Here is a 27,692-nt window from a genome sequence, read left to right as displayed (position 1 = left end):
TTCATTCTCCAAATATTTATTGAGATCCCACTATATACAAGACAATGTGCTGTTAACAAGACAAAGAAGCTCCTTCACCCAAGGAACTTACAGTCTAGTATTAAGGGCAAATACTAATCAAATAATCCCACAAATAAGCCATCATGGACTATGATAAATGCTGTGAAAGTTATGGGAAGCCATGAGAGGATACCATATGGGGGCTGATATGGTTTTGGACAGTAGGTGAGGTTTCTCCATGGAAGAGACATTTGAGTTAAATTCTGAAGGATGACTAGGAGCTACCTACAGAAGTGGTGGGGGTGGAGGAAGGATGGTGAGGAGCTGTCCAAGCAGAGGTAGCAGCATGTGCAAAGACCCCCGGGCAGGAGAGAGCACCATGCTTGAGAGGGCACTATGCATCTGAGGACCTGAAAGAAGACCAGAGTGGTGGACAGCAGAGAGCAAATAAGAGAAAGGCTTGAAATAAGATACCAGAAGGCATGGGGTAAGGACTTTGGCCTTTATTCTAAGAGAATGGGGAGCCATTGGAGGTTTCTAAAAAAGGGACTACCATGATTAAGATTTGCACTTTATGATCACTCAGGCTGCTCTGTGGAGAACGAACTGGAGAGGGCCAGAGAAGTGATGGAGACACTAACATAGGAGGAGAGAGGAAGAGAGAGGAAGAGCACAGGCATGTGCAACCCCACGTTGGTTGCAACGCACTACAGTAGAGATTAAAAGCACTGGCTCTGAAATCAAGCTGCCCAGCTTTGTGCCCTGGCTTTTCCATTTATTCTACGACCTTGAGAAAATTACCTAAGTTCTCTCAGTTTCCTTATCTCTAAATGGGGATAATAACTGTTTACCTCTTAGGTTACGTGAGAATTAAATGACGAGTGTATATATAAAGAACTTAAAACAGTGTCCAGGACACAGTAACTTGTCATTAAGTGTTGTGTGGCCCAAGGCCACCCAGCTACTATATAAAAACAGATCGACAGTGAACCACTCTGATTAAAGCTGAGGGTGGGTGGGCTAGGCCCTGAACCTCGTCCATGCGTCCATCTCTACCATCGCCTTGTCTAAGGTCTTACCCACCCAGTCCTAAATTCCTGACACTTCAATGACTCCTGCTCTGCCAAATGAGTGGCCTGGTAGGAATCTGTCACCTGAGCACTGTGTTGAAGAAGGAGGTGACAGCAGCTGACCAGTTTAAGAAGAGTTCTAGCATGCAGGGCCACTCTTAACTTTCTTAAACATAAATTACTACTAGAGCCATAAAAGGTTTTTCCTCATCAATCAAAAACAAAAACAAAACCCTCTTCTGCTCGATGATGGGCATATAATAACAATGACAGGGAATAGTCCACAAAATGGACAGGAAGAGCCTTGAAGGAAATATAGATCTCAGAAAGGCATGACTAACAGAAACGCCTTTGAAGGAGGCACATGTCACTCCTGAGACCTTTATGGTTGGCTTCACCACCTGCCTGCTTCACTCACTCTGGCTCCCCCTCTTTGTCTTCCTAAGCCATGGTTCCAGTCTGGTTTCAAGCAGACTCAACACTGGGTTCTAACCTTCCAAAGATTTGCTTGGGGACAAGGAAGTCCATCCATCAACCACAAGCCTCATCCCAGGAATGGCCCCCTGATATCTCAGGCCTGTGGCTAGGCAGGGTCACTGGGAGGTGAGGATAAGATCTATAAACAACCCAGCCAGATGTTCTGGAATTAGGTCACCATGAGGGATATCTAGACTACTTGTGTGCCAAACACTTGTTCTAAGCCATTCCCACCATTCCTGACTAGATGCAAACTCCTGCTGATTCTGGTTTTACATCTATGGGACTATGGGATCACAAAGACAAAAAAGCCCTCATGTATCTGAAGACCAAGGTGGACTATAAACCCAGAACTAGCCCAGGACAAACCAGGAGCTCTAACTAGCCCAAAGAAAGCACCCAAAAGTCAAAAGAGCTGGGAAAACTTGGGCAGGGGAGACCCCCTCCAGAAGAGATGGGCTGCTGGACAGCATAGTGACACACAGAACAAGAAAACAGACAGGTGCTCTACTTAAGATCACAAAGACAATACTTTTTCATTGAGAACTGGTGTAAGAGTCCCCTGGCAGCCCTGGAGAAATCAGGAAACTTCTCTTCCAGAGAGGGCAGAGCTGGTGGTACTGTTCTTTAGGGCAGTATAGCCTTTCTCTGCTGCACCTCACTTGGCCAAGGCCAAGTTTGCAGACTGTAGCCGCTCGGTCTCCTGGCAGATGTTCTGCTCCACTGTGTCACACTCAGCCAGGAATGCCTAAAAGATAGACATAGGGCAGTGAGGGCCCATCCAGAGCTAGCCGACTACTGCCCACACAAGGCTCTTTGCTTAGCCATTCTGGGAAACCCATGGGTGAGACTCAAAACAGGCTATGCACAGACGAAGATGGACACCTGGCCTGGGCTCCAAAGTAAGGGGAAGAAAGGAAGAGGGAAGCACAGAACCAGGGCTTCTGACCATGCTTTAGGCCAATAACCTCCCCAAAAGTGGTAAAGACAGGAAGGAAGCCTTGCCTCAAAGTCACTGTGCAATTGTAGGGAATACTGTACACATGAACATTGCCTTCTGGGATTGTGTAATGTATCAGCCCTATCTGCCCTATCTGAGTTTCCTCCCTGAATAGTTTAAATTCAAATATAACTACAGGGACATGAAGGAGGCTCTTCTCTGATGTTCTGGGTTCATGTTGATAAATAAACAAGAACCAGGCCGGCAGTGGTGGCTCACACCTGTAATCCTAGCACTCTGGGAGGCTGAGGTGGGAGGACAGCTCGAGGTCAGGAGTTCGAGACCAGCCTGAGCAAGAGCAAGACCCCGTCTCTACTGAAAATAGAAAGAAATTAGCTGGACAACTAAAAATATATAGAAAAAGTTAGCCGGGCATGGTGGTACATGCCTGTAGTCCCAGCTACTCAGGAGGCTGAGGCATGAGGATTGCTTGAGCACAGGAGTTTGAGGTTGCTGTGAGCTAGGCTAATGCCACGGCACTCCAGCCCGGGCAACAGAGCGAGACTCTGTCTCCAAAAAAATAAATAAACAAGAACCAAGAAAAGCCCATACCACACACCACACTTCTACCCTACTCTGAACAGAGAAACACACACACCAACACATTAACATATTATGCTTTGTCATGCACTATCACACAACTTACCTGAACCTTTTTCACCAAACCTTTCCTTTTCAGTCTGCTGTCTTTGAAATTTTCTGGCAGGATCTATGAAAGAATATGTTGACACATAAACAATCCTCAGTGAAAATGACATAAGGACACATCAGAAACACTCACAGTACACCAGCAGGTCACAGGTCACTGGTGTGAATAAGACATGCATTTTTAGGAGTCCTTTCCTTAGGTCTGTATCCAACCAGGCCCTTTCCATAGCTCTTGTCCCTATAAAAGTGCCCTTTGTTCTCAGTGTCTGGGCCATAGAAACTGATCTGTTACACAGACTTTGTTCTATCACTGTTTCCTAGGTATGGATACCATGCCCTGGCCAGACCATGAGCTCACTGTGCCAGGAAAAGTGCCTTCTGCTTCTTCTTTATAACACCTCCCCCATCCCTGGCAATAGAATCACAAGCACAGAGCAGTCCACCCTCAAGAATAAAGCATCAGGCTAGAGATATTATTATTGTCATCTGTAAAAGAGAACCTAGGGCCAGTGATTCTCTACAGTGTCATAAGATCTGGGTCTCGCTGAATTCTGTATAGGTAATGAGCTCAGTAGGATTATCAGTCACAGGAATATCAAGGAAAGTGAAATCCTGTGTTTCTTTGACCATGAGATCATGGACTACTTGGGTTCCAGCTTCATGATTATAGATACTATTAGCATACATAAATACAGATGACAAAAGTCCTATGCTGGTGAGTTGTGAGTGCCTAGAAATCAGGAAATGTCTTACCATTCTGTGCATTCACCCAGGACCTAGCACAATGTCTAGCACACGGTAAGTGCTTGTATCCTCAGGTGACGGGTTTGCTCAGGCAATAGGAATGCATTACTGAAAGAGTGAAATTGTCTCAAATACAGTCAAAGAAAACTAGTTCTTCTCAGCTGAATATTTACTTACTAGTGTGTCAATCTCCTCCAAGATCTTCATAAACTGCTCTATTGTGGCTTTTACTCTCCTATCAAGTTTGCAGAGAGCTTCAGCTTGCAAATCCTTGGCCAGAAAACCCTGTGAGGGAATAATGCATTATTGCAAGGGTTCCGTGAGACTGATGGAAAACTCCAAGCCACAGCACTGGTGAAGTAACCACACCCTGAGTCCACCATAGCCCTGATAAGCCAGGCCACATCTTAGACTTACAACTTCATCTCTTGGAAAAAACAGAAAGGCTAGCCTAGGTCAGTCCAAGAATTTGACCAGGCTACAGGCCACTCTATCTCACATGGCCCACTGGGGCTGTAAATGAGCCCTGAGGCTTACTTCCAGTGGAGCCCCCTGTCACAAGAGGCAGACATTGAGAGCACAGGCTTTATAGTCTTAAACGCCTGAGCTTGAATCCTGACTGCCACTTACTAGCTTCTCATCTTGAGCAAGTTACTTAGGCTATCCAAGTCTCAGTATCTTCACTTCTAAAATGAAGATCATGATACCACACCCCAGAAGGTTACAGTGAAGATGAAGAAGAATATATGCAGATGCTTAATATAACTTGTGGCATAGACATGTGCTAACAAATGGCAGCAGCACTTATATTATTTTTATTAAACTGTCTTATGGTTTACTCACATTGCTTAGCCTGATGACGAGTTAGCTAGTGACAAGAGCTAGACAGCAGGGATCTCTGAGGATGTTTATCAAACATGGACCTTCTATGAATCAACAAAATATTCTTTGCCTTGCCAAACACACTATAACAATTATCAAAGCCAAGAGCTACAGATACAGATACAACTACATGTAGCAAAAGTTTTAAACATTACCCAGAAATTCCAACTGAAAGAATTTATTCTATCAGAAAAAATCAGATGTGGTCAAAACAGATTTATGTCCAAGTATGTTCAAAGAAACATTACACATAATGGTAAAAATAATACTAAGTGATGAACAGTAGAGAATTGATTAGGTAAACTGTGATACATTCATATATGATGAAATATTATGAAAGCTTTGAAAAGTATGATCATTTTCAATGACATAGGAAAATGTTCCAATTTTTTTTATCCAACAAAAGAATGATTTACAAAATGTGCTAACAATATGTCAAATTTTTTTCTTTTAAGATGAAAACTATATTTCAGGCTATAGTAGTGGTTATCTCTGAGTCAGAGCCTTATAGGTAATTTTTATTTTCCACATGAGTGCCTACATATATATTCAGAACGTTTATACAATCAGCACATATTAATTTTATAATTAAAACACAAATAATACCCATTAATATTATTAAGTGAGGGGGAGAAAAGAAATATGTGGTCTTAGGCTATTCCTAATCCTTACTGGGTTTCTATATTCCATCTCTAATAGAAGGAATTTAATAGGATAACCACCCATACACACCACCCCCCCTCCCCACCAAAATCATGTTAAACCTGGACCTTCTATGAATCAACAAAATATTCTTTGCCTTGCAAACACACTACAACAGCCTGCACTGGGGGAAGCTCCCTGTTCTATTTCAGACAATACATGATCCTAGCATGGGAGGTGCTCTCCTGTGAGCATAAATGGATGCTGGCTGGGATCTGACAACAACAACGCCAATAATAGTTAAAAAGCACTTAGTATGTGTTAGGCTCAACCTATATTATTTAATCCTCACAGCAACCCTAAGAAGGAAATATCACCATTATTCTCTTTTTACAGATAAGAAACTTGAGAAACAAACTTGCCCACAGTAAGAGAAAGGGTAGAGGCAGGATCTGAATCCAGGGAGTCTGACTGCAAAGCATGCCCTTGTAACCACACATTATATCCACGGGGTTCTTACAGAAGGCAGAAAGTCAAAGTCCGTGAAGAGAGTTACCTGCTGGATTCCAGCAAACTCTTTATGCAACTCTTCTAGTTGGTCAGCTATCTTCTCCACAGACTTCTCCAAATCTTTCAATTTCTTTAGTTCAACCTCTTCCTCTGGACTGTTCTAAAATGGTTAAGAATAAAATAAAGTCAATAATCACCAAGAACAGTAGCCTCGTCAGGAAAAAAGCTGACCAAAATTGGGCTAAATCACTCACCTAAAAAGAATGGTCTTAAATTAACTATGCTGCTTCTTGGAAAGCAAGTCAAAGAGTTATACATTAAGGTTTTCTATATACAAAGACTCCAGACTACAGAGAATGTATCAGGTAAACATTCTGGTGAGGGCCCTGACAGCTTGGGTTGAGAGAATGGAGCCAATTCAAGTGCTAGATTCAGCCTCAGCCCTGGACTGATCAACAGCGAGACTGAAGCCTGCAGGGTAAACCTGCAGTGAACACCTGTGAGGAATCCAGAATGGCAAGACAGGCAGAATTCTATTCCTTTAAATGGAATTCCTATTAATAAATGTCAGCTTCCAACTGAGCTCTCCTATTTAACATGATGATAATGATGACAATGACAAATACTTTTACTGAACATTCCCAACATGCCAGACACTATCCTAAGCACATTACCTGTATTATATTTTTAAGTCTTTTCAGAACCCTATGAAGGAGGCACTGTTTTACAGATAACGAAATGGAGACTTAATGTAGTAGAGTAACCTAAGGTCACACAGCCCAAAAAAGGTGGAGCAGATTTAAGTTCAGACTTGGCTCCACACACTCCAGGTCAGCTCTTACTAGAGGTCTCATAGCTTCTTCAAACTCAACCCTTGAGTCCTGCCTGTTGCACATCACATTTCTCTCTAACCCTTAAGGAAAAAATTCAGAATATTTTCCCTTCTCTCACCTAAACAATTGGTAGCCAGGTACAGCAGCTTCCTGCTTTGTTATACCATCCCAAATTGTTCATTCCTCTTTGTGGTCAAATCCTTAGTTCCAGTCTCCTGGCAGTTCCAAGTTCCAAATTAGGTTTCTTTGCCTCCACTTTGCTAATCTCTGTTCTCTCTACTCAGCTACTTCACTATAAGTATGGGAACTTCATATGCTCAACAATTCCACTATGTCACAATTCAAGGCTGGCCACACCCCTCTCTCATCACCCAAGGGGCTACTGCCTTCACCTGTCACCCACTGACTCGTTCTCTCCCCTGCTTGGCTCTTTAGTCTGAACCTGTCCTTTCAGTCAAAGAGCATTTTCCCCTTGTGGAAGATTTTAGTTAAAAGTGTGGTTAAAGGAAGAGAGGCTCCTGAAACCAAACAGAGAATTTATTTTTAATATCTACAAGTTTAGGCCAGGCGCGGTGGCTCACACCTGTAATCCTAGCACTCTGGGAGGCTGAGGCGGGTGGATCGCTCGAGGTCAGGAGTTCGAGACCAGCAAGAGCGAGACCTCATCTCTACTAAAAATAGAAAGAAATTATCTGGCCAACTAAAAATATACATAGAAAAAAATTAGCCGGGCATGGTGGCGCATGCCTGTAGTCCCAGCTACCCAGGAGGCTGAGGCAGTAGGATCGCTTAAGCCTAGGAGTTTGAGGTTGCTGTGAGCTAGGCTGATGCCATGGCACTCACTCTAGCCCAGGCAACAAAGTGAGACTCTGTCTCAAAAAAAAAAAAAAAAAATCTACAAGTTTATTTTAACAAAAAGCTATCTTGCAAATTCCACCCCAAATGGATAAGGCCTGTCCCAGGCACAATTTTAACTAGAATGAGATTCCACCACCAAGTCAAAAGCCATGTTACTGAAGCAGCACAACCACTCCTAATTCCCGGAGGGAAAAGTCCTAACCAATAGGAACAAGAGATAAGAACAATAAAACTGGTTAATCCCACCAAACAAATAAAGACTATATTTGTTTAGAGAGGTGTTTCACCAAAGCAGAATATGGGACCCCAATTTGGCCTTCTAAACAGAAACATGTATAAAAGACTAGTCATTTGATTCTGAGGATTTCTGGTGGAAAAAGCAATTTACCTTTTTCCCAATTAACATGACCCGGCAACCATTTTGTATTCCAAGTGCTGACAATGGTGTCTCCATTTCCTTCAGAGATTTTCCTGAAAAGAGAAGAAAGGCACGCCAAGTTGTAACAAATATATAACACTGAAAATAGATTTCAGCAAGGGTACAGGTAATAGACAAATGTGTTCGCTAATAAGTAAAAGATAAATTGGTATAACCTTTTTAAAGGGTGTCTAAACCCAGTAATTTCACTTCTAGATATTTATCCTAAATAAATAACTGCACAGTAACTATTATATAATAATATTCAGTGCAACCTTATTCATCATTGTGAGAAACTGGAAAAAGCCAAGTATTTAGAAAGAGGGGACTGATTATATATCCATACAATAGAAGACTTTGTAGGCATTAAAGCTTACTTTTTCAGGAAACTTCAATGCCACAATGAATGCTCATCACCTAGTGTTATTATGAGGGGTTTCACCCAGGGGAACATTTTCTTCTTTGTGCTTTCCTCTATTTTGAAACATGAATTTCTACTGTCTATATAATTAAGAAATGAAATATTTTACAAAAGAAGTGACACTATGAAATATAAATAAAAATGCTTCCTATTACTAAATTCTTTATAATGGCTGACACCCAATGGGATAAATCTGCCCCCATCAGATACCAGAATAACAAGTTCCCATGGGAATGTGAAGACAGAGGACAGAGATGAGTCCTGACAGAAATCAGCATCATCTGCTGGGCCCGCCACATCCAGGGCCCAGGTAAGTTTGTTCAAAACCTTTGGGGCCGGGCATGGTGGCTCATGCCTGTAATCCCAGCACTTTTGGAGACTGAGGTGGGAGGACTGCTTGAGGCCAGGAATTCAAAACCAGCATGGGTCACCTAGTGAGAACCCATCTCTATTAAAAAAAAAAAAAACCAAACCAAAAATTAAATAAATGTCTCTCTAAAAAAAAACCTTTGAGTCAACACAGTGCCAAGCACTGAAAATACAGCAGTGTCTCTGCTCTCATAGTTTGTTGTTCTAATAGATAAATCAGATGTTAAGTAACTAAGAAATTATTTAATAGTATTAAATGGTTTCAATACAAGGTATGCAGAAGTAGTGAGGGTACCACGTGAACATATAATGGGGAGAAGATCTAACCTAGCCAAGGAAGATTGCCCATATACTTCATCAAAAATGGTAAGATTTCTCCCATCATCATGTGACTTCAAATCTGATACTTGTCTAGATGTTTGAAAGTGTCCAGCACACAGCACAGTTACATATATTACTTGTTGAAGAAATGAATGAATAATCAAATAAGTAAAAATTGTCCCAGTTTGAAAACTGAAAGAGTTACCATTAGGAAAGGCTAAGCAGTTTCAAATCTTTCCTTTAGCCATAAGGCTCAAAGCTGGAAGAGAAATGCGTACCTCTAAATATGAGTTTCTGAAAAGGCAGTGGAACCCCTGTGGCCTCTTCAACAACCTGGGCCAGGTCTTGGACAACTGGTTCATTGCTGCCCTGCTGGGGGGTAACATGAAGGTCGTGCTTCTCATTGCCTAGAGAGAAAGAAAAGCGTTTGATAAAAATGACTCCTTCACGTAAACCAGTATAGGCTGACTCTTCATTAAACTTATTTACCAGTACCAGCCTTTAAGGCCCAACTTATATGCCACCTACTCCAAAGAGCCCACCCCCATCTGCCCTGGTTTCCTCTGGTAACCTGCTCAAGGATTTGTTTCCTCTATTATAATAATTAATATGAATGATATCACCTAACATTTTAAGCACTTGTCATGGCTATACTAGGTTCATTTCATGCATTATCTTATTCAATCCTGAGAACAACCTCATGAAGTAGGTACCTATTATTCCCTATTTCACAGATGAGCAAACTGTTAAGTCCAGTTAAGTCCTGCCTATTAAGACCCAACTGGTAGAGTCAGAACTTGAGCTCAGATCTAGCTGATTCCAAAGCCCATGCTTTTTTTTTTTTTTTGAGACAGAGTCTCGCTGTGTTGCCTGGGCTAGAGTGAGTGCCGTGGCGTCAGCCTTGCTCACAGCAACCTCAAACTCCTGGGCTTAAGCGATCCTACTGCCTCAGCCTCCCGAGTAGCTGGGACTACAGGCATGCGCCACCATGCCCGGCTAATTGTTTCTATATATATATTTTAGTTGGCCAGATAATTTGTTTCTATTTTTAGTAGAGACGGGGTCTCGCTCTTGCTGAGGCTGGTCTCGAACTCCTGACCTCGAGCAATCCACCCGCCTCAGCCTCCCAGAGTGCTAGGATTACAGGCGTGAGCCACCGCGCCCGGCCTAAAGCCCATGCTTTTCATCACAAGTCATCTGCCTCCTGTGGCCTGACTGCTCTGCAGCCTGTATTGTACTGGTCTTGTCTCCCTTGCTATAAGGCAAGGGACTGTTTTCCTCCAACTCTCCCCATCTGGGCACACTTAGAGTACACCCATAGTTGGTGCTCAGTAAATAGACAAATGAATACAGTCAGCAGAGAATTTTTTTTGAAGCAGAGATGCCAATTCTTTTCCAGGGATGTGGACAGTAAGGAGGTAGCCTGTGCCCAGTGCATTACACCAAGCTTTGAGCTCCCCCAACAGCCCCAGGAGGTCAGTGGGGGCAGGGGTTACCAACTCCACAGATAAGATACCAGATGTCCAAAAAGAAGACATTCATCCCAAGGCCACTCAAAACTGCAGGATCTAGAATCCTGATCTCCAGATTCCAAGGCCCTTCTGGTTTCTCTACTTGGTTCTGAGAAAACCTCATAGACTCAGCACTCCAGTGTACTGATGTTTGTTTCTGCGTCAACTCCAACAACAGGCAGACCCAAAGGGTCCCCAGAGTGTAATTCTTGGACCCACAGGCCACTCAAACAGCGGACATAAGGCATTCGACACCAAGAAAGCACTCAATGAGTAAGGAACACCCTTCCAAGTACGAAGTTCAGACTCATCCCAACATGGTCAAATACAAGCCTGACAAAAAGACCCACAATAACTGTGAGGGCACACAAACACAAACAACTAGGCTCAGGACGTGAAGCACAGACACGCTCGAACACCCAGGATCAAACAAATGTCCAGGGACAAAATACACTGGCCACAGGGAAAGGTGTGCTGACACAAGCCCGGGACAAGGCTGGCTCCACGGACACAGCCAAGAACCCACACCTCCGGAAGCCAGGACAAACAAGGACACACGCTTCCGGAGGACACGTGGGCAAACCCACAGACCCTGCCGGATCTTCGGACCCAGGAGAGAGCCCACCCGGCCCCCTGGCACTCACTGTGGGTGATTGTCACGGTGAGCCCGGCTGCCGCCATTTCCTCCCCGGTCACCTCCTCGCTCCGAGTCATCTCCTTGCTCTGGGTCACCTCCTCGCTCCGGACCACCTCCTCGCTCTGGGCCACCTCCTCACTCCGGGCCACCTCCTCGCTCTGGGCCACCTCCTCGCTCCGGACCACCTCCTCGCTCCGGACCACCTCCTCGCTGCGGGCCGAGCGGGGCTGGACTTTCTTCTTCACCCGCGGCCTGAGAGCGCCGGCGGCGGCGCCCCTGGTGGGTCGGTCATGCCCGCTGGCTGCAATACGGACGGATGGACGCTGAGAGGCAGGCGGGCCGCGGTCGGCCGGGGGCTCCGACTGGCGCGGCTCCCGGCCTAGCCGAGAGGCGCGCCGCCGGGGGCCCAGCCGCTCCCGGTCGCCTCGCGGTCTCCGCGCGCCGCCACGCTCCGCCAGGCCCGCGCTTGTTGACCACCCAGCGATGGTAGCTGAGCGCGGAGTCTTGCAACCCCGCCCGGCGTCTCCCCGACCATGCCCCGCCCTCCCAGCCACGCCTCTCGGAGCCGGCCCCACGCTTGCCCCGCCCCACGCTTGCCCCGCCCCATTCCGCTAAGGCCCCGCCTCGCTCGCCTGGGTCCCCGCCCACCCTGTCCACCGGGGCCCCGCCCCCTGCAGTTTCCCTCCCGGTCTCCCCAATCCTCCAGCGCACTTTCCCCGGAAGGCAGTGCTGAAAAGGATCGGGGAAACACCAGTAGGCACATTGCGCCTGCGCATAGGAGGGCCGGAAGTTGAGGCCGAAGTGACTCTACTTCCGTTTCTGGTTTTGCTCCAGTGTTTGGGTTTCTTCGCGGCCGCCCAAGATGAACCGATTCTTCGGGAAAGCGAAACCCAAGGCTCCGCCGCCCAGCCTGACTGACTGCATTGGCACGGTGGGCACTTGACCATGCATAACTTGACCATGGATGCCTCTGACACCCTCGACCCCGCCCACCCCCGACCCTTTTCTTCCACCGCTCCACAGCATTCCTGGTCCCGGGCCCATCACACTTCGTCCCACTCCATCCCACCTTTGTCCCTTCATCCCTGTTACCCAAGCCATTACTGACGCCACAAACAAGGGACCCCATAACCTCATCACTACCACGCCCTACCTGCACCCAACCTATTCTGATGCCCATTGCCTGTCCACTCTCTCTCGCTTTGATCCCCTCACACCAACTAGCCCTAGGCCCATACACCCTTCCCACCTCGTCCAACCTAACCCCTTACCCTCTTCCTTCCTCCTCCTTCGCCCACATCAGGACTCTCAGCTTGGTATCCTAGATCAACATACCTGAACCTCAATCCTGGATCTCAGTAACACAAAATTCAGAACCCTGGCCCCTCAGATTAAGCCACCGCCCCAATCTAGGGAATGGCATTAGAGCTACAGTCTTAGCCAGTGCCCACTGGGCACTGGCCCATTTAACATGCCTCCTGGTCGAGCTCTCAGTCTGGTTAGTCTCTGATTCCAGAGACATTCTAACTCAGCCCAGTGATTCTCAAACGTTTTTCTGTTCCAATACACTTGAGGGGCCTGGCATATCAGAATCTGGGGGTTGAAGTATAGTTTATAAAAGCCCCCCAGTATTTCTAACTGGGAATCTCAACTGTTTTCCACCCTTCACCATGTTTCTTTATTTTTTTCTTTTCTTCCTCCATACTCGCTCCTCTCTTCCTGCTCCTTCTGGTGTAAGTGTATTGCAGTAACTACCACTGCATTTAATATTTTCCCCTAAGGTGGACAGCAGGGCAGAATCCATTGACAAGAAGATTTCTCGATTGGATGCTGAGCTAGTGAAGTATAAGGATCAGATCAAGAAGATGAGAGAGGGTCCTGCAAAGGTAAGTGCTGTGACAACCTAATTTTTTTTTATTAAATATTGAACACTGATTTGGAGCAAGTGACAGCCTTATTTGAGCACCTGTAGAAATAGAGCCTGGTGGTAGAGGCTGGTGAAAGATACAGAAGAGATGCTCACAGTTTGGTAAGGAGAAAATATAGTGAGGGTGTATCCTTCAGGGGGAGGAGGGAGTTGAGTTTGCTGCCAGATATATCAGGGAGGCAGGGGTTTGGTTTGGTGGAGAAAAGATGCTGACGACTTGTCCGGAAGCATGTACGTGGAAATTAGCATATTCTACTGAGAAGGTGGCAATCTGGAGAGGTGGGCTCGCTGTGCTCAGGATCAGTGAGTTGCCAGGCTGGTCAGTTTAGGTCAGTATCACACACTGGTTAAGGAGAGACTAGCCTAGGCCTGCTGAGAGAAACTACTGAAATAGGCATCTGCCCAGTGTTTGAATACTAACACTATCACTGCCTATTAGTTGTGACCTTGATAAAGTCACCTAAATTATTTTCTGCTTCTGTTAGGTAGGAACATAGAGTACTGTGTTTAAGCATATGGACTGTGGATATAGAACTGTCTTGTTTCTTCCAGGTCCACAACTTATTAATCATGTGAGACAGGGCATCACTTGACCTCAATTTTCTCATCTGTAAAATGGGGATAATACCTACTTTACAGTATGAGAATTAAATGAGATCAGGTACATAGTAGCACTCAGTAAATGTTAGTTATTATCATCTATAAAGTAATATCTGCTTTTCCTTCCTCATTGGAGGAGGCAAGTAAAATGACATATGGAACATTATAGAAAGGGAAGGCTTTTCCCTGCCATCTTAGTTGATGGTGTGGAATGAAGCCTAAACATGGTAATGGTCATGAGCGAGTGACAAGAAAAGAACTCAGTTTGAAAGTGAGTTCTGAAATTCAGTTAACAGGATGACTGTGCATGAAGAGACTAGAGAGAGGAACCGTAAGGTTGATGTAAAGGTTTTCAACCTAGAGAAGTGAAAGATTGGTGGGGCCATTGTTAGTTATTTCCAAGGTAAGATAAGGTTGAGTTTGGGTGCATTAAATTTGGATTGATAGAGTATCCAAGTCAGGAACCTCCCTAAGGCAACTGGATATACAAAATCAGCACTGTTGGGACTGGGGATGGAGCTAATATGCATTGGGGAAGGGGAAAGTAGTTCAGGACACTGAGATGTGGATGCAGAGAGATAGGAGCTAGGGCTGAAAGACTGGACCATAGAGATATCTGTGCTGGGGACGGAAAGCACAGAATCCAGGAACCACTATGTTTACTACTTTGAAGAGGAGAGTAAGTAGTAGGTATGTGTATTTGAGAATATGAGAGATTTCTTTTACCATATGCATGTTTTACACTTTATTAAATCTGTTTTTCTTCCCAGAATATGGTCAAGCAGAAAGCCTTGCGGGTTTTAAAGCAAAAGCGGATGTAAGTTTTACACATAAGCTCTTTCCCTCTAGCAGGTTTAACCAAAAGGGAAATGGTCTTTCATTCCTTCAAGTTTTATACCACTTTCTAACCATTCTTGATTTAATTACAAATTTTCATTGACATACAATTAAATATAGTTAGCTAGGTTCCCCCCACACACATGTTCAGCAACATCTGTTGTAATCTAAATAGAACTTTTTGCCATGATGATGTTTTATATCTATATGTCCAGTACAATAGGCAGTAGCCACACATGACTAATTGAGCACTTGAAATATGTTTAGTGTGACTAAGGAACTGAAGTTTAAATTTCATTTAATTTTAATAATTTAAGTAGCTATATGAGGCTAATGACTGCTCTTCTAGACTGGCCAGGTCTGTAGGGTTTGGTTCGACCATTATTTAGTTAGTTAGGGTGTGCTTTTTTGTTTTTGTTTGCTTGTAAAGTTAGGAATTCTGAATATTTGTTCACTCTCACCAGAATAAATTTAAGGGTCCTTAATTTTTTTTCGGTGACTATGCCCCAATTTTGAGCAGAAGCCAAATAGCGTCTTTGGTGCTTACCTGTGTGGATTGTTCTGCTGATGAGATCCTCTGCAGGGTTGTAGAGGTCAGGCATAATCAGCTAATGGAGAACAAGAAAGATTGTTGATATCTCTCTTCCTTTTTTTTTTCCTAAGAGACAAAGTCTCACTCTATCACACAGGGTGGAGTGCAGTGATACAGTCATAGCTCACTGTAACACTCCTGGGTTCAATCCTCCTGTTTCAGCTTCCTGCTAGCTAGGACTATAGGTGTGTGCCACCACGCCCAGCTAATTTTTTTTTTTTTTTTTTTTGAGACACAGTCTTGCTCTGTTGCCCTGGCTAGAGTACAGTGGCATCATCATAGCTCCTTTGATCCTCCTGCGTCAGCCTCCCCTCCTGAGTAACTGGGACTATAGGCACATGCCACCATACCCAGCTAATTTTTCTATTTTTTGTAGAGACAGGGGTCTCCCTCTGGCCTAGGCTAGTCCCAAACTCCTGACCTTAAGTGATCCTCACACCTCAGCCACCCAGAGTGCTAGAATTACAGGCGTGAGCCACTGCACCCAGCCCCAGCTAATTTTTTAATTTTTTTGTAGAGATGGGGTCTCACTATGTTGCCCAGGCTTGTCTTCAACTCTCAGCCTCAAGTGATCCTTCCACCTCCCAAAGTACTGGGATTACAGGCATGAACCACCATTCCTGCCTCTCTTCCTAATTTAAAATGACTTTTTATAAGATGTCAGATACCATGTTCCTCCTTCTAGATTAGATCAAATTGGAAAAAGAAGTTATAATGCCTAGACTCGTGAAAGTGTAGTAAAATGATTACCTTCTTAAATGGTAGCATTGCAATTTTTAAATAACTTATTGTTATGAAAAGAACATAGGTTCATTGTAGAAACTTAGAAAATACATAAACATGAGCAGAAGAAAAGAAAATTTACCTAGATTCCCAGTACTAGAAATAACCACCTTTTTGAATGTTTATTTCTTTCATTTCTTTTCTCTGCTTGTGCATATATGGCATGTGTACATATAATTTTTCAGAAGAAACAGAAGTTATAATGTGTGTATAGGTTATCCTTTTCTACTTAATGTTATATTATGAGCATTTCCTTGTTCTTTAAAATATTCTTTGGGGCCAGGCATGGTGGCCCACATCTGTAATCCTAGCACTTTGGGAGGCTAAGGCGGGAGGATTGCTTGAGGCCAGGAGTTCAAGACCAGCCCAAGCAACATAGTGAGATCCCATCTCTACGAAAAAATTAAAAAATTGTCTGAGCATGGGTGCATGCACCTATAGTCCCAGCTACTTGGGAGGCTGAGGCATGAGGATTACTTGAGCCCAGGAGTTTGAGGTTATAATGAGCTATGATGATGCCATTGGACTCCAGCCTGTGTGATAGAACAAGACTCTGTCTCAAAAACAAAACAAAATATTCTTTGGAAACTTTATACTTTTTAATGGAATCATAATAATCTACCATTTGCCTATGCCATGAATTGACCATTTTATTTCTGGTTGGATAGATATTTAAGTATTCCAAGTATTGTATATATAAAGACCATAGTGACATAAGTCTTTGAAGTAGTTTTATAATTTGATTAAAACTTTATTTTAAAAAACATATTTTGGGGTGGGGGGGCAAGGGCAATATACGTAACCTAAACTTTTGTACCCCCACAATATGCTGAAATAAGAATAATAAAAAAAGAAAAATCAACTTTAAAAATTCAAGTAGGCACCTTAAAAATAACTAAATAAATGATTAAAAAACATATTTTGAACAGCAGACACTATATTAGGTCAGATGGATTACCTAATTATGGGTACAAGATTAATAAAACATAATACCTGTCCTCGTCCTCAAGGGGTTAAGTCTACTGGAAAAACATTTAGTTATACATGTGAAGAGCCTTAGTAATAGTCTTACCCTTTGCCCCAAGAATTCCACTTCTGGGAATTTATCATAGTAAATAATTATAAAGACATATATTAAGATATGTAGTAACATAGAAAAAAAGCAAATGCTATAATATTAAGTGGAAAATAATGTTATGACTAAAATATAGTCATGTGCAGCATAATGACATTTGAGTCAATGGCAGATGGCATATACAATGATGGTTCCATAAGATTATAATACCATATTTTTACCGTACCATTTCTATGTTTAGATACACAAAAACTTGCCATTGTGTTACAATTACCTACAGTATTCATTACAGTAATATACTGTACATATTTGTAGCCTAGGATTAACTGATTATGTACCATACAGCCTATGTGTGGAGTAGGCTATACCATCTAGGTTTGTAAAGTACACTCTGTGATGTTCACACAATGACAAAATTGCCTAACAATGCATTTCTCAGAACATACCCCTGTCATTATGCAACCTGTGACTGTACATGCAAAGAAAAAAGGAGGGACACATCAAATGATATTCGTGTTAGAGTGATTAAATTGCTTTTGCGAATTTTTCTGTATATTATTACTTTAATTTTTAAGGTTTTTTTTAAAGAAAATTCTTTTATTTCATGAGGGATACATTTTTAATAATGTTATTACTTCTTTAAAACTAGCATTTCTTCCTGAAGGTTTCTATGTGGCTCACATTTACCATTCTCAATTGACTCTAAAAAGGTATGAGCAGCAGCGGGACAATCTCGCCCAGCAATCTTTCAACATGGAACAAGCCAATTACACGATCCAGTCATTGAAGGACACCAAGACCACGGTACTCCCAAAGCACCTATTCCTATCATTTTATTTTTTTACTCTTATGCTCTTTTCCCATGGTTTTTAAAACACAGCTTAACCAACATGACTTCTTAAGGTATTCTGTTTTCTTTTACCTTTTTTTAGGTTGATGCTATGAAACTGGGAGTAAAAGAAATGAAAAAGGCGTACAAGCAAGTGAAAATTGATCAGATTGAGGTGAGATATATGCTAGTTTCTACAAGAACATGTGCTAGTTTTTGAAAGAATCCAAATGAATGTGTGTGTGATGGGAAGAGCACAGAAGAGGGATTGAATCTCGGGCCTGCCATGTACTAGTAGAATAACTTTGGGAGGGTATCAAAGGTCTCAGTGTCCTTATTGTTGTTGCAAGGATCCTAATACCACAAACAGGTACAGATGGTCTCCAACTTATGATGGTTCAACTTAGGATTTTTCAACTTTACGATGATGTGAAAGCAATATGCATTTAGTAGAAATCATACTTTGAGTACCTATACAACCATTCTGTTTTTCACTTTCAGTATAGTATTCAATAAATAGGATGGAGCTGGAGCCCATTCTACTAAGGGAAATATCTCAAAAATGGAAAAATAAGCACCACATGTACTCACCATCAGATTGGTTTCACTGATCATCACCTAAGAGCACATTCAGGAATAACATTAATCAGGTGTCGGGCAGATGTGGGGGGAGGGGATTGGTGCATACATACATAATGAGTGCGGTGCGCACTGTCTAGGGGATGGACACGTTTGAAGCTCTGACTGGGGGGTGGGGAAGGGGGGGCAAGGGCAATATACGTAACCTAAACTTTTGTACCTCTCACAATATGCTGAAATAATAAAATAAATAAATAAATAAATTGCATGAGATACCCAACACTTTATTATAAAATAGGGTTTGTAATGTAGGTGTTCTGAGCATGTTTTAGGTAGGCTAGGCTAAGCTATGATGTCAGGTAGGTTAGGTATATTAAATGCATTTTCTACTTACGGTATTTTCAGTTTATGATGGGTTTATTGGGATGTAACTCCATTATAAGTAAAGGAGCATCTGTATTATGAGGATGGAATAAATGAGCTAGTGTATCTAACACACAATGCATCCAGTAGTTACTTGTAACTCACTTAATGAGTTTTAGTTTGTTTCCTTAGTTGTAAAATAGTGATGTTGCTGCCTGTCTCCTGGGATAGTCACAAGTATTAAATGAGGATATGTATGTGATGTGCTTAACACAATTCCTGGTATAGAGTTGGTTGCCTTTTCTAGTAATTCTCTTTAGATTTTTAATAATGTCATTAGCTCCTTAAAATTAGCATTTCTTCTTGGGATTGGGTTTTGGCCAGGGAGGTGAGCCCTAAGAGCTTGGGTGCTCTCAACTATCAGGTGAACAGCTCAGGTGGCAAGCAGAGATAACAGATGGAGTGAGTGGTGACTGATCAGAGGAAAGAGCCTTCCTTTCTGCATATATAATGGTGCTTTTAACCCCCTGACTAGAATGTCTGTTTCCTGGAGGGCAAGGACTTGATTCTGTAAACTGTGGTATCCCCAATGTCCAGAACAATGCCTGGCCGTAGTTGGTGCTCTGAAAGTATTTGGTGGTTGATGAATGAGAGGGTATTAAAGGAGATAAAGCAGTACTGTCCAATTCAAGCAGTTTTTGTTGGGTGAGCAATTACTTTATACCAAGCATTTTAGTGCCTCTGCAATGGTATTCTCTGGCAGTGCTGATATTTAGTAAGAGTGAAGTTATTCCTGCCCTCTTACTTTTTTCAAGCGCCTCTCCTTAGACTGTCCTTGGCCACCTGTAATCCTCTACAAGTGTCTGCTTATATGGAGTTAAGCTTCATGATATCTTCCAGGAGATTCACTGAGGCAAATGTTCTGTGTATGTTTGTCTTTTTTGTGTAATTCATTTTATTTGGTAATAAAACAAAATGCAACTTTATTTTCTGTTTTTAGGGTACCTTGTGTTTTAATTAGAGCTTTTTAATATGAACAAAAGAGAAGCTGGTCTTTGTGAGTTTTGTGTGTCTCTCCATCTTTTGCCTGTGGTTGTTTGTCTCCGTGCCTGATTATTCTTTTCCTGTCCTCCAATGGATTGCCAGTGTGACCATTGGAGAGCCTCTTTAACTCTTGTGGTGTATATGTGTCTTTTGGTTGTGCTATATATTTTGAATTTTGGTTAGATTTATTTTCCTAAAATACTTGTAAACATTTTCATTGTTTTATAGCTCTCATTTTTTATTTTGCCTTTGTATGTGGGGGTGTGTGTGTAGTTCTGTTTTTATCCTTTTTACTTTTCAGTTTCTGCCCATCAGTGTATCAGCATTCTTTTTAACATAGTGCTTGTATTTGTTTATCTTGCTTTTGTTTGTTTATACAATACTGAACCAACTAATTCTTTGTGTGTGAAGTTTTTTTTCTGTGTCTATTCTAGAGTCTATTGCTAGGAATACCATTCATAGATGATTTTAGGAGGCTTGTCTTGATATATACAGTATAAGCTTGACATGATCTGCTTACTCTATATTATCTTCTCTCTCTTTTATTAATAATTATTGCTCTCTGTATAGCAGAGTGTTACATGTGTACAGTGTGGTAGTTTGGCACTTACAAATGCAGAAAAGCAAAACTTTTTCTTTTAAAAAAATTTTTTCCTCTATTTTACTTCCTACCCTTTTCACTATTATATGGAAAAGCAAACCTATTCTAATTTGGGGGCCAGGAAGAAATTTTAAAATGCCTTGCATTGCTTTAGAAATTCTGAAGGAAAAGTGGTGCTGATTTAGACCTTCTGCTTTATTGACACTAGTTCTGTTCCCCTGTGTGCCATATTAGTATATAAAGAGCATATTGTTGTTTTGTATATCTTTAACATAGCAGAATATGTATAGTATTAGATGCTTTGTGTTTTACATATATTATTATAATAAATCCTTACAGTAGCCCTATGAGATATGGCTATTAATAATCCTGTTTTACCAATGAAGAAATTAAGGCTTAGAGACATTACTTCTTATTGAGGCATGGCAAAGCTTGAATTGACTTCAGAGTCTGCACTCCTAACCATTACACCAGCAGCCCTTGTTACGCTACACTACTTCTCAGATTGGTTTCATATTTTTTTCTTGCCTTGTAGTCGTCTCCCAGTTAAGCACTGGTAAATCATTCACAGATGATTTATGCCCTCAGTCCATTTTTTTTTTACCAGCCTACTCTCAGATATCAAGCCTGTTATGATTCCCTTTCAGGGCGGGCCCAGTACAACTTTTTGTCCCACCCAGTTGTATCTGCTATTGCCGCCTTTCCCTACACAGTGTTGGCAGACTTGAGAAGAGTAATTTGCTTGTCTGAATTACCTCCTTTTCTCTGTTAACTAGGAAAATGTTATAAGTTTAGGTGTTGCTTGATTTAATATTTGAAGTAAAACTTTCTGTAATGGTAGAGAGCTATGGGCATGTATTCTCACAGTAGGACTTTTGATTTCTGTGAGCCACCTGAAAATCAAAGGCAAGATCACCAATTCTACCCTTTTTTGTTTTTAAGTTAACATTTTCTCACCAAAAATAGGAGGGAGATTATGTGGGTCAGTGACCCATATTCATAGTTATTGTTAGGGGGAATCTTTGGGTTTCTGATTTTTAAATAATTCTTTAAGCACTCTTTCTCATACTTTTAATTAGAAGGGGCATTTAGGATTTACTTGAACTTGTCCTTTAGAGAAGTCTCTGCTCAGTTGCTGACTAAAAGCAATCGGTAGCCAAGGACTAGTTAAGGGAAGTGAACTAGCAGTTGTTGAGAACTGCTTATCTGCTTGGCATTTTGTATACATTATCTTTTTTAAACTTGCTCATTTCTAAGATTCAAAGGAGAATGTAGAGGAAGGGGATAGTTATAGGAGGCTGGTAAAAAATCAATGAAAACCTTGTCATATATATTTCTGTAGGATTTACAAGACCAGCTAGAGGATATGATGGAAGATGCAAATGAAATCCAAGAAGCACTGAGTCGCAGTTATGGCACCCCAGAATTAGATGAAGATGACCTGGAAGCAGGTAAGTTATGAGAAAAGCAACGTATATTTAGTTTTACAGTCTGAAAGGAACAACTGCCTGGGACCTTTTCCCAAATGCTAGTAAAAATTCCTATGTGGGGGCCGGGCGCGGTGGCTCATGCCTGTAATCCTAGCCCTCTGGGAGGCCAAGGCGGGTGGATCACTCGAGGTCAGGAGTTCGAGACCAGCCTGAGCGAGACCCCATCTCTACTAAAAATAGAAAGAAATTATCTGGGCAACTAAAAATATATATACAAAAAATTAGCCGGGCATGGTGGCGCATGCCTGTCGTCCCACCTACTCGGGAGGCTGAGGCAGTTGGATCGCTTAAGCCCAGGAGTTTGAGGTTGCTGTGAGCTAGGCTGACGCCACCGCACTCACTCTAGCCCGGGCAACAAAGTGAGACTCTGTCTCAAAAAAAAAAAAAAAAATTCCTATCTGGATTCTCTGAAAATTAGTTTAGGGTGCAGTCTCTGGGCAGAGAGCTTGTGAGGGAGCTACATCGAATTGCATACTCCACCAACAACAATAGGATGGATAAACTCTGAAGGAAGGTCCAGGCAAAGGCTGACCTGGTGCTTGTATCTGTAAATGTTGTCAACACGGCCTTTCCCTGCTATTTTCCTTTTGATTTTGTTCTGCCTATTTTCCTACTTGGAGTCCTCTCCCACAGAACAGCAAAGCAAATTAAAAACAGTAGTTAGCAAATACTTAGTGTGCATCTACTATATGCCAGGTACTGTACTGGGTGCTGGGGATTCAACACTGAAGAAAACAAATATGATCCCTGCATTCATGAAGCTTCTCCCCTAGCAGTGGGAGAAATATAAATTGCTTGCTTTAAGAAATTAATTACTAGAGCGCAAACTATAGGGAAGAAGTATAGGGTACAATGGGAGCACATAGTAGGGGGATCTAACCTAGTTAGTAGTGGGGGACAGGTATGGGACCTGAAGGATGAGTAAGGGTTAGCATGAAAAAATGGGAAGGGTTGGTGAGTGGCCTCAGGGAGAGGAGTCTAGAAGCTATTGCTGTAGTCATGTAAGAGATGGCAGCAGCTGAGACTAGGGTGGTGGTAGCAGAAACAGAGAGAAGTAGATAGATTGAAGAAATCTTGGGAGGTTGAAAGGATAGCACTTAATGATTGGATGTGGAGGAAGTGGGAAGTGTCAAGGATGGCTGTCAGTTTCTAGCATGAGTAACTGGGTAGATGGCAGAACCACCCCATACTGGATTTCTAGCACATGATTCCTCTGTTGATATTACTGCTGCTGCTTTCTCTCCATGGTCTGTTTTTGCCTAGAACCTTTTATTTTTTTTTCCATTCATTTCTTTTTTTTTTTTTTTTTTTTGAGACAGGGTCTCGCTTTGTTGCCCGGGCTAGAGTGAGTGCCATGGCATCAGCCTAGCTCACAGCAACCTCAAACTCCTGGGCTTAAGGGATCCTACTGCCTCAGCCTCCCGAGTAGCTGGGACTACAGGCATGCGCCACCATGCCCGGCTAATTTTTTCTATATATATTTTAGTTGGCCAGATAATTTCTTTTCTATTTTTTTAGTAGAGACGGGGTCTCGCTCTTGCTCAGGCTAGTCTCGAACTCCTGACCTTGAGCGATCCACCCACCTCGGCCTCCCAGAGTGCTAGGATTACAGGTGTGAGCCACCGCGCCCGGCCGTCCATTCATTTCTTTATTATTTTATTTCCCATCTTGAGTTTCCTCTGATGAGTCTCTACCCACTGTCGTCATTCCTCTTGGCTACTTCCAACTCACTTTACCATAGACTTATTTTTAGAGTCTGATTGCACATAATAGTCACACAATGTACAACACTCGCGTGCCCTCTTTCACTGCCTTCTTTAAAGTCCATCAATAAATAAGAGAGAATTTTTTACATTTATTACTGTGAGAATTTTCTAGTTTGAACTGGCCAACTGATAACCCTAAAGCCTTCTTAGGAATACCTGGGGTCTTATAACCTGTGAGGAAATGGTTGTTTCATTTTACTTTTATTTTTGCTTTTTGTATTTCATGGATTTTATAACGTTTCCTTGAACATTTCTTCTTTTTTATTTTTTATTTTTAAATTTTTTTTAGAGACAGGGTCTTGCTCTGTCACCCAGGCTGGAACTCCTGGGCTCAAGCAATCCTCCTCCCTCAGCCTTCCAAGTAGCTAAGACTACAGGCATGTGACACCATGCCCAACTAATTTTTAAATTATTCTGTAGAGATGGGGGGTACCCTGAGGGGTGTCTCACTATGTCACCTAGGCTGGTCTTGAACTCCTGGCCTCAAGTGATCCTCCAACCTCAGCCTCCCAAAACACTGGGATTATAGGCATGAGCCAGCATACCTAGCCCTCCTTGAAAATTTCTTATAGTAGTCATCTTTTACTTTGAAAATAGAAATTAATAATCCCTTTCCTTTTGTATTTAAATTTTTGTTACCAATAATTTGGCTAACTTTCTTAACATTAGCTGCCAAGTTTCTTGCTTACATTTTTTTGAAATGTTAACATTTCAATCTCAGAGTTGGATGCATTGGGTGATGAGCTTCTGGCTGATGAAGATAGTTCCTACTTGGATGAAGCAGCATCTGCACCTGCAATTCCAGAAGGTGTTCCCACTGACACAAAAAACAAGGTGAAAGTTTTTTATGTTTATATATCTATGCAAAATGGTAAAGGTTTTATGCTTGACCATCAGTCTGGGAAACTAAAAGGTAGCCTTAAGTTAGAACAAGGAAAGACAGTCCTGGTCATTATTTTGGGAACCCTTGAAGGCCCAGTTTTCCTGCATTGGATGATTAACTGGCCACATTAAATAGCATCACTGAGGCTCAGGAATGTTTTTATACAATAACAACTTGTATAATATACACAATCACCCTGTTGTGAGCTAGCACTGGGTACCATTGACAGGTTTTAGACATTTCCTGGGAAAGCATCAGCAACACATGCATGAGACTTGCTAGGCAGCAGTGTAAAAGAACGTCTCACTCTCCAGACACACTAATCATTGGGTGGATTTTTTTAACCTAGGGATTACTAATTTAAGTATAAAACTTAATGAAGAAAGATTCTAATTTGACAAGGTAAAAGAGTCAGGACACGACAGCCAAAATATGGACTCAAGCTAAGTGCCCATTAATGGATGAACAGATAACAGAAATGTATATATACACAATGAAATATTATTCAGCCATATAAAGAGTGAAATCCTGGCATTTGCAGCAACATAGATGCAACTGGAGGTCGTTAAGGCAGACACAGAAAGGCAAATATTGCCTGTTCTCACTCATTTGTGGGAGCTTAAGAAGTGGATGTCATGATGATACAGAGTAGATTGGTAGTTACCAGAGGCCAGGAAGGGGGTGGAGGAGGAGACGAAGTTAGGGGAAAGGATATAAATGTATTTATACCACTGAACTGTACACTTAAAAATGGTAAAGATGGTAATAAAACACAGCAAAACAAAAAAAGAATCAGGACGCTTGGTGCTATGACAAACCTTTAGCTGTTTTCAGCTTTTCTGTTCCTTGCATATGTAAAATGCACATAATTACAAGTATCTCAGCTAATTGTTATGTCAAGCAAATTAGATCTCATATGTAAAAGACTTTGCAAACTTAAAGCCTTGTCCAAATTTACATGGTTGTCATTATTGTAGATTATTTTACTGCTTATAAAATCTCAGTCATTCCATCTTAGTTCCTGGTATAATGTGTCATTTTTTTCTATTGCCACTGGACATTGATAGTTTGCCTTTTCTTCCAGCATACACATTGAGTGTGTACAATATAGTAAACAGAATATTTGAGTGGAAGCCAGTTCCAGCCCTGCCTTTATTTACTATGTGACTTTGAGCAAAGTAGAAATTCATGTCTTCTTTCTGAACCTCATCAGTTTTTCCCACCTGTAAAATGTAGAGAGCAAAGGGCAGGAATCAGGTAATTTCTCAGGTCCCTTATAGCTGAGGTCTGTGAATGTGCATCTTCTTCTATTGTACCCCTCCCTTCTCCCTTGAGCCTGGGGTAGTCTTACCTTTCCTTACTGCCCACCACATTCCATCCCCACCTCTCTGGCCACTTCACGGTTCCAGGTGCATAAGTTGCTTTTTCTTAGCACATCTGAAATAATTTCTATTAGCACTACCATAGCCCATCTTTTCAATTCCCTGGTAACAAGTCCCTGAAGCATCTATGTTATTTCCATTTTTAGAAAGTCACAGATTCCTGAGTTAAATGTGCTGTGGAGATAAGGTTTTTTGATTGATAGTGGTATTACTGCCTATGATTTTGTGGTAAAGCATGATATGGAATTGACTGCCTCTCCAAGGGCCCTGTTCGTTCAAAGTTTTGGGAGGCAAAAAAAAGGCATTGGTCTACATTAGGGATCAGTGTGAATGTGAGAATCTGGAGGAAAGGCCTAACTCCTCAGCCTTTCTTCCTTGACACTCCCAGTTTCCCCTTTCCAGGTTTACTCCTACATTTCTCTTTCTCCCTCTTTCACTCTTCCCCTACCTTCCAAAGGACCACAGCCTTTTTGATCCTTTCTAGTTCTTTTTCTGATTCATCATCTCCTCCTTCACCTTTCGTGAAAAAGTTCATTCTCATATTATGAATGGGATTTTAGTTTCAATTGATTAAATATTTGGAAATGAGTTTTAACTATGAAATGTTTGTAGTCATTTTTTATCAAGTGAAAAATAGTGGCATTAAACATTGCTTCCTTTTTACAGGATGGAGTTCTGGTGGATGAATTTGGATTGCCACAGATCCCTGCTTCATAGACTTGCATCATTCAAGTACATCATATAAAACAAACATACATGATGGGACTGGGAAATATTTTATCTTTCCAAATTTGCCATAACAGATTTAGGTTTCTTTCTTTTCTTTGAAGAAAAGGTTAATTACATTGCTCTTTTTTTTTTCCCTCATTAGAAGACTCATCACTTGGGAGATGCTTTCTTTGTACTAAACTTTGATTCCTTTTTCTCTTACAAAAGACTAACTACTTAAAAGTATCTTGGGCTTTGTATGACTTTATTTTCATTCATTAATAATCACTTGAAATAAAACCAAGGAAATGGGACTCTTTAAAATCTATGACAGTGTAATGCTACAGTATCAAAATGACCTGATAAATTCATAACAGGAAAATGAAATTATTGAGGCTGTTCATATTCTGATTCAAAACCATTTTCTATTGTGGTATTATAGGTCAGTTAAAGTGATAGCCTTTTTCTGATGAGTTTTGTTGTGTCTTGTGAGGAAATCATTACTGTGCCCAATATTGGAATGGAAGTATCACTGCTGTATCGTGAGTAGATATTTTGATTCTATGGTTCCCTCAGTATTACAGCCTGACTTGTAATCAATAATGAATATTTCTTGATATTTAATGTATAGGACATTTATTTATGCTCAATAAATATTTTTCAAAAGGATATCATTTTAATAATAATCACTCCAGCTTAAGACTTCTACTACAGAAACCAAATTAACCAGTAGCCTAGAGAAAAGAGCAAGGAACAATCTGGGCTTGGGCCCTGGGTCTACCATCTACTAAACACTGTGACTGGTCTACTCAACTTCTCTAAACTTCTGTTTCCTTGTTAGTAAAATTGTGCTTGACTCACAAAGCTATTGTGAGGAAAAATTGAGGTAATG

The 27,692-nt window shown here is 41.8% G+C and overlaps 2 protein-coding genes across 2 annotated transcripts; one reads left to right on the top strand and one right to left on the bottom strand.

The window, feature by feature from the left end:
• On the bottom strand, positions 1-12,117 carry BAG1 (BAG cochaperone 1). The gene is made up of 8 exons (XM_045562119.1): positions 12,053-12,117; positions 11,349-11,899; positions 9,472-9,600; positions 8,053-8,135; positions 6,020-6,133; positions 4,117-4,224; positions 3,194-3,256; positions 1-2,295 (listed from the first exon to the last, which is right to left on the bottom strand). Exons 1-8 carry the CDS (start codon positions 12,115-12,117, stop codon positions 2,206-2,208), a joined length of 1,203 nt encoding a protein of 400 aa, XP_045418075.1. The 3' UTR covers positions 1-2,205.
• Positions 12,018-27,469, top strand: CHMP5 (charged multivesicular body protein 5). Its single transcript, XM_045562980.1, has 8 exons — positions 12,018-12,272; positions 13,123-13,227; positions 14,639-14,685; positions 17,866-17,959; positions 18,088-18,159; positions 21,914-22,022; positions 24,549-24,661; positions 26,759-27,469. Exons 1-8 carry the CDS (start codon positions 12,204-12,206, stop codon positions 26,807-26,809), a joined length of 660 nt encoding a protein of 219 aa, XP_045418936.1. The 5' UTR covers positions 12,018-12,203; the 3' UTR covers positions 26,810-27,469.
• The last annotated feature ends 223 nt before the right edge of the window (positions 27,470-27,692 follow it).

This window comes from Lemur catta, chromosome 10, assembly GCF_020740605.2.
Source record: "Lemur catta isolate mLemCat1 chromosome 10, mLemCat1.pri, whole genome shotgun sequence".
Classification (NCBI taxonomy): domain Eukaryota; kingdom Metazoa; phylum Chordata; class Mammalia; order Primates; family Lemuridae; genus Lemur; species Lemur catta.
Note: the sequence above shows the minus strand (reverse complement) of the source record. Positions and strands in the feature narration are given on the sequence as shown.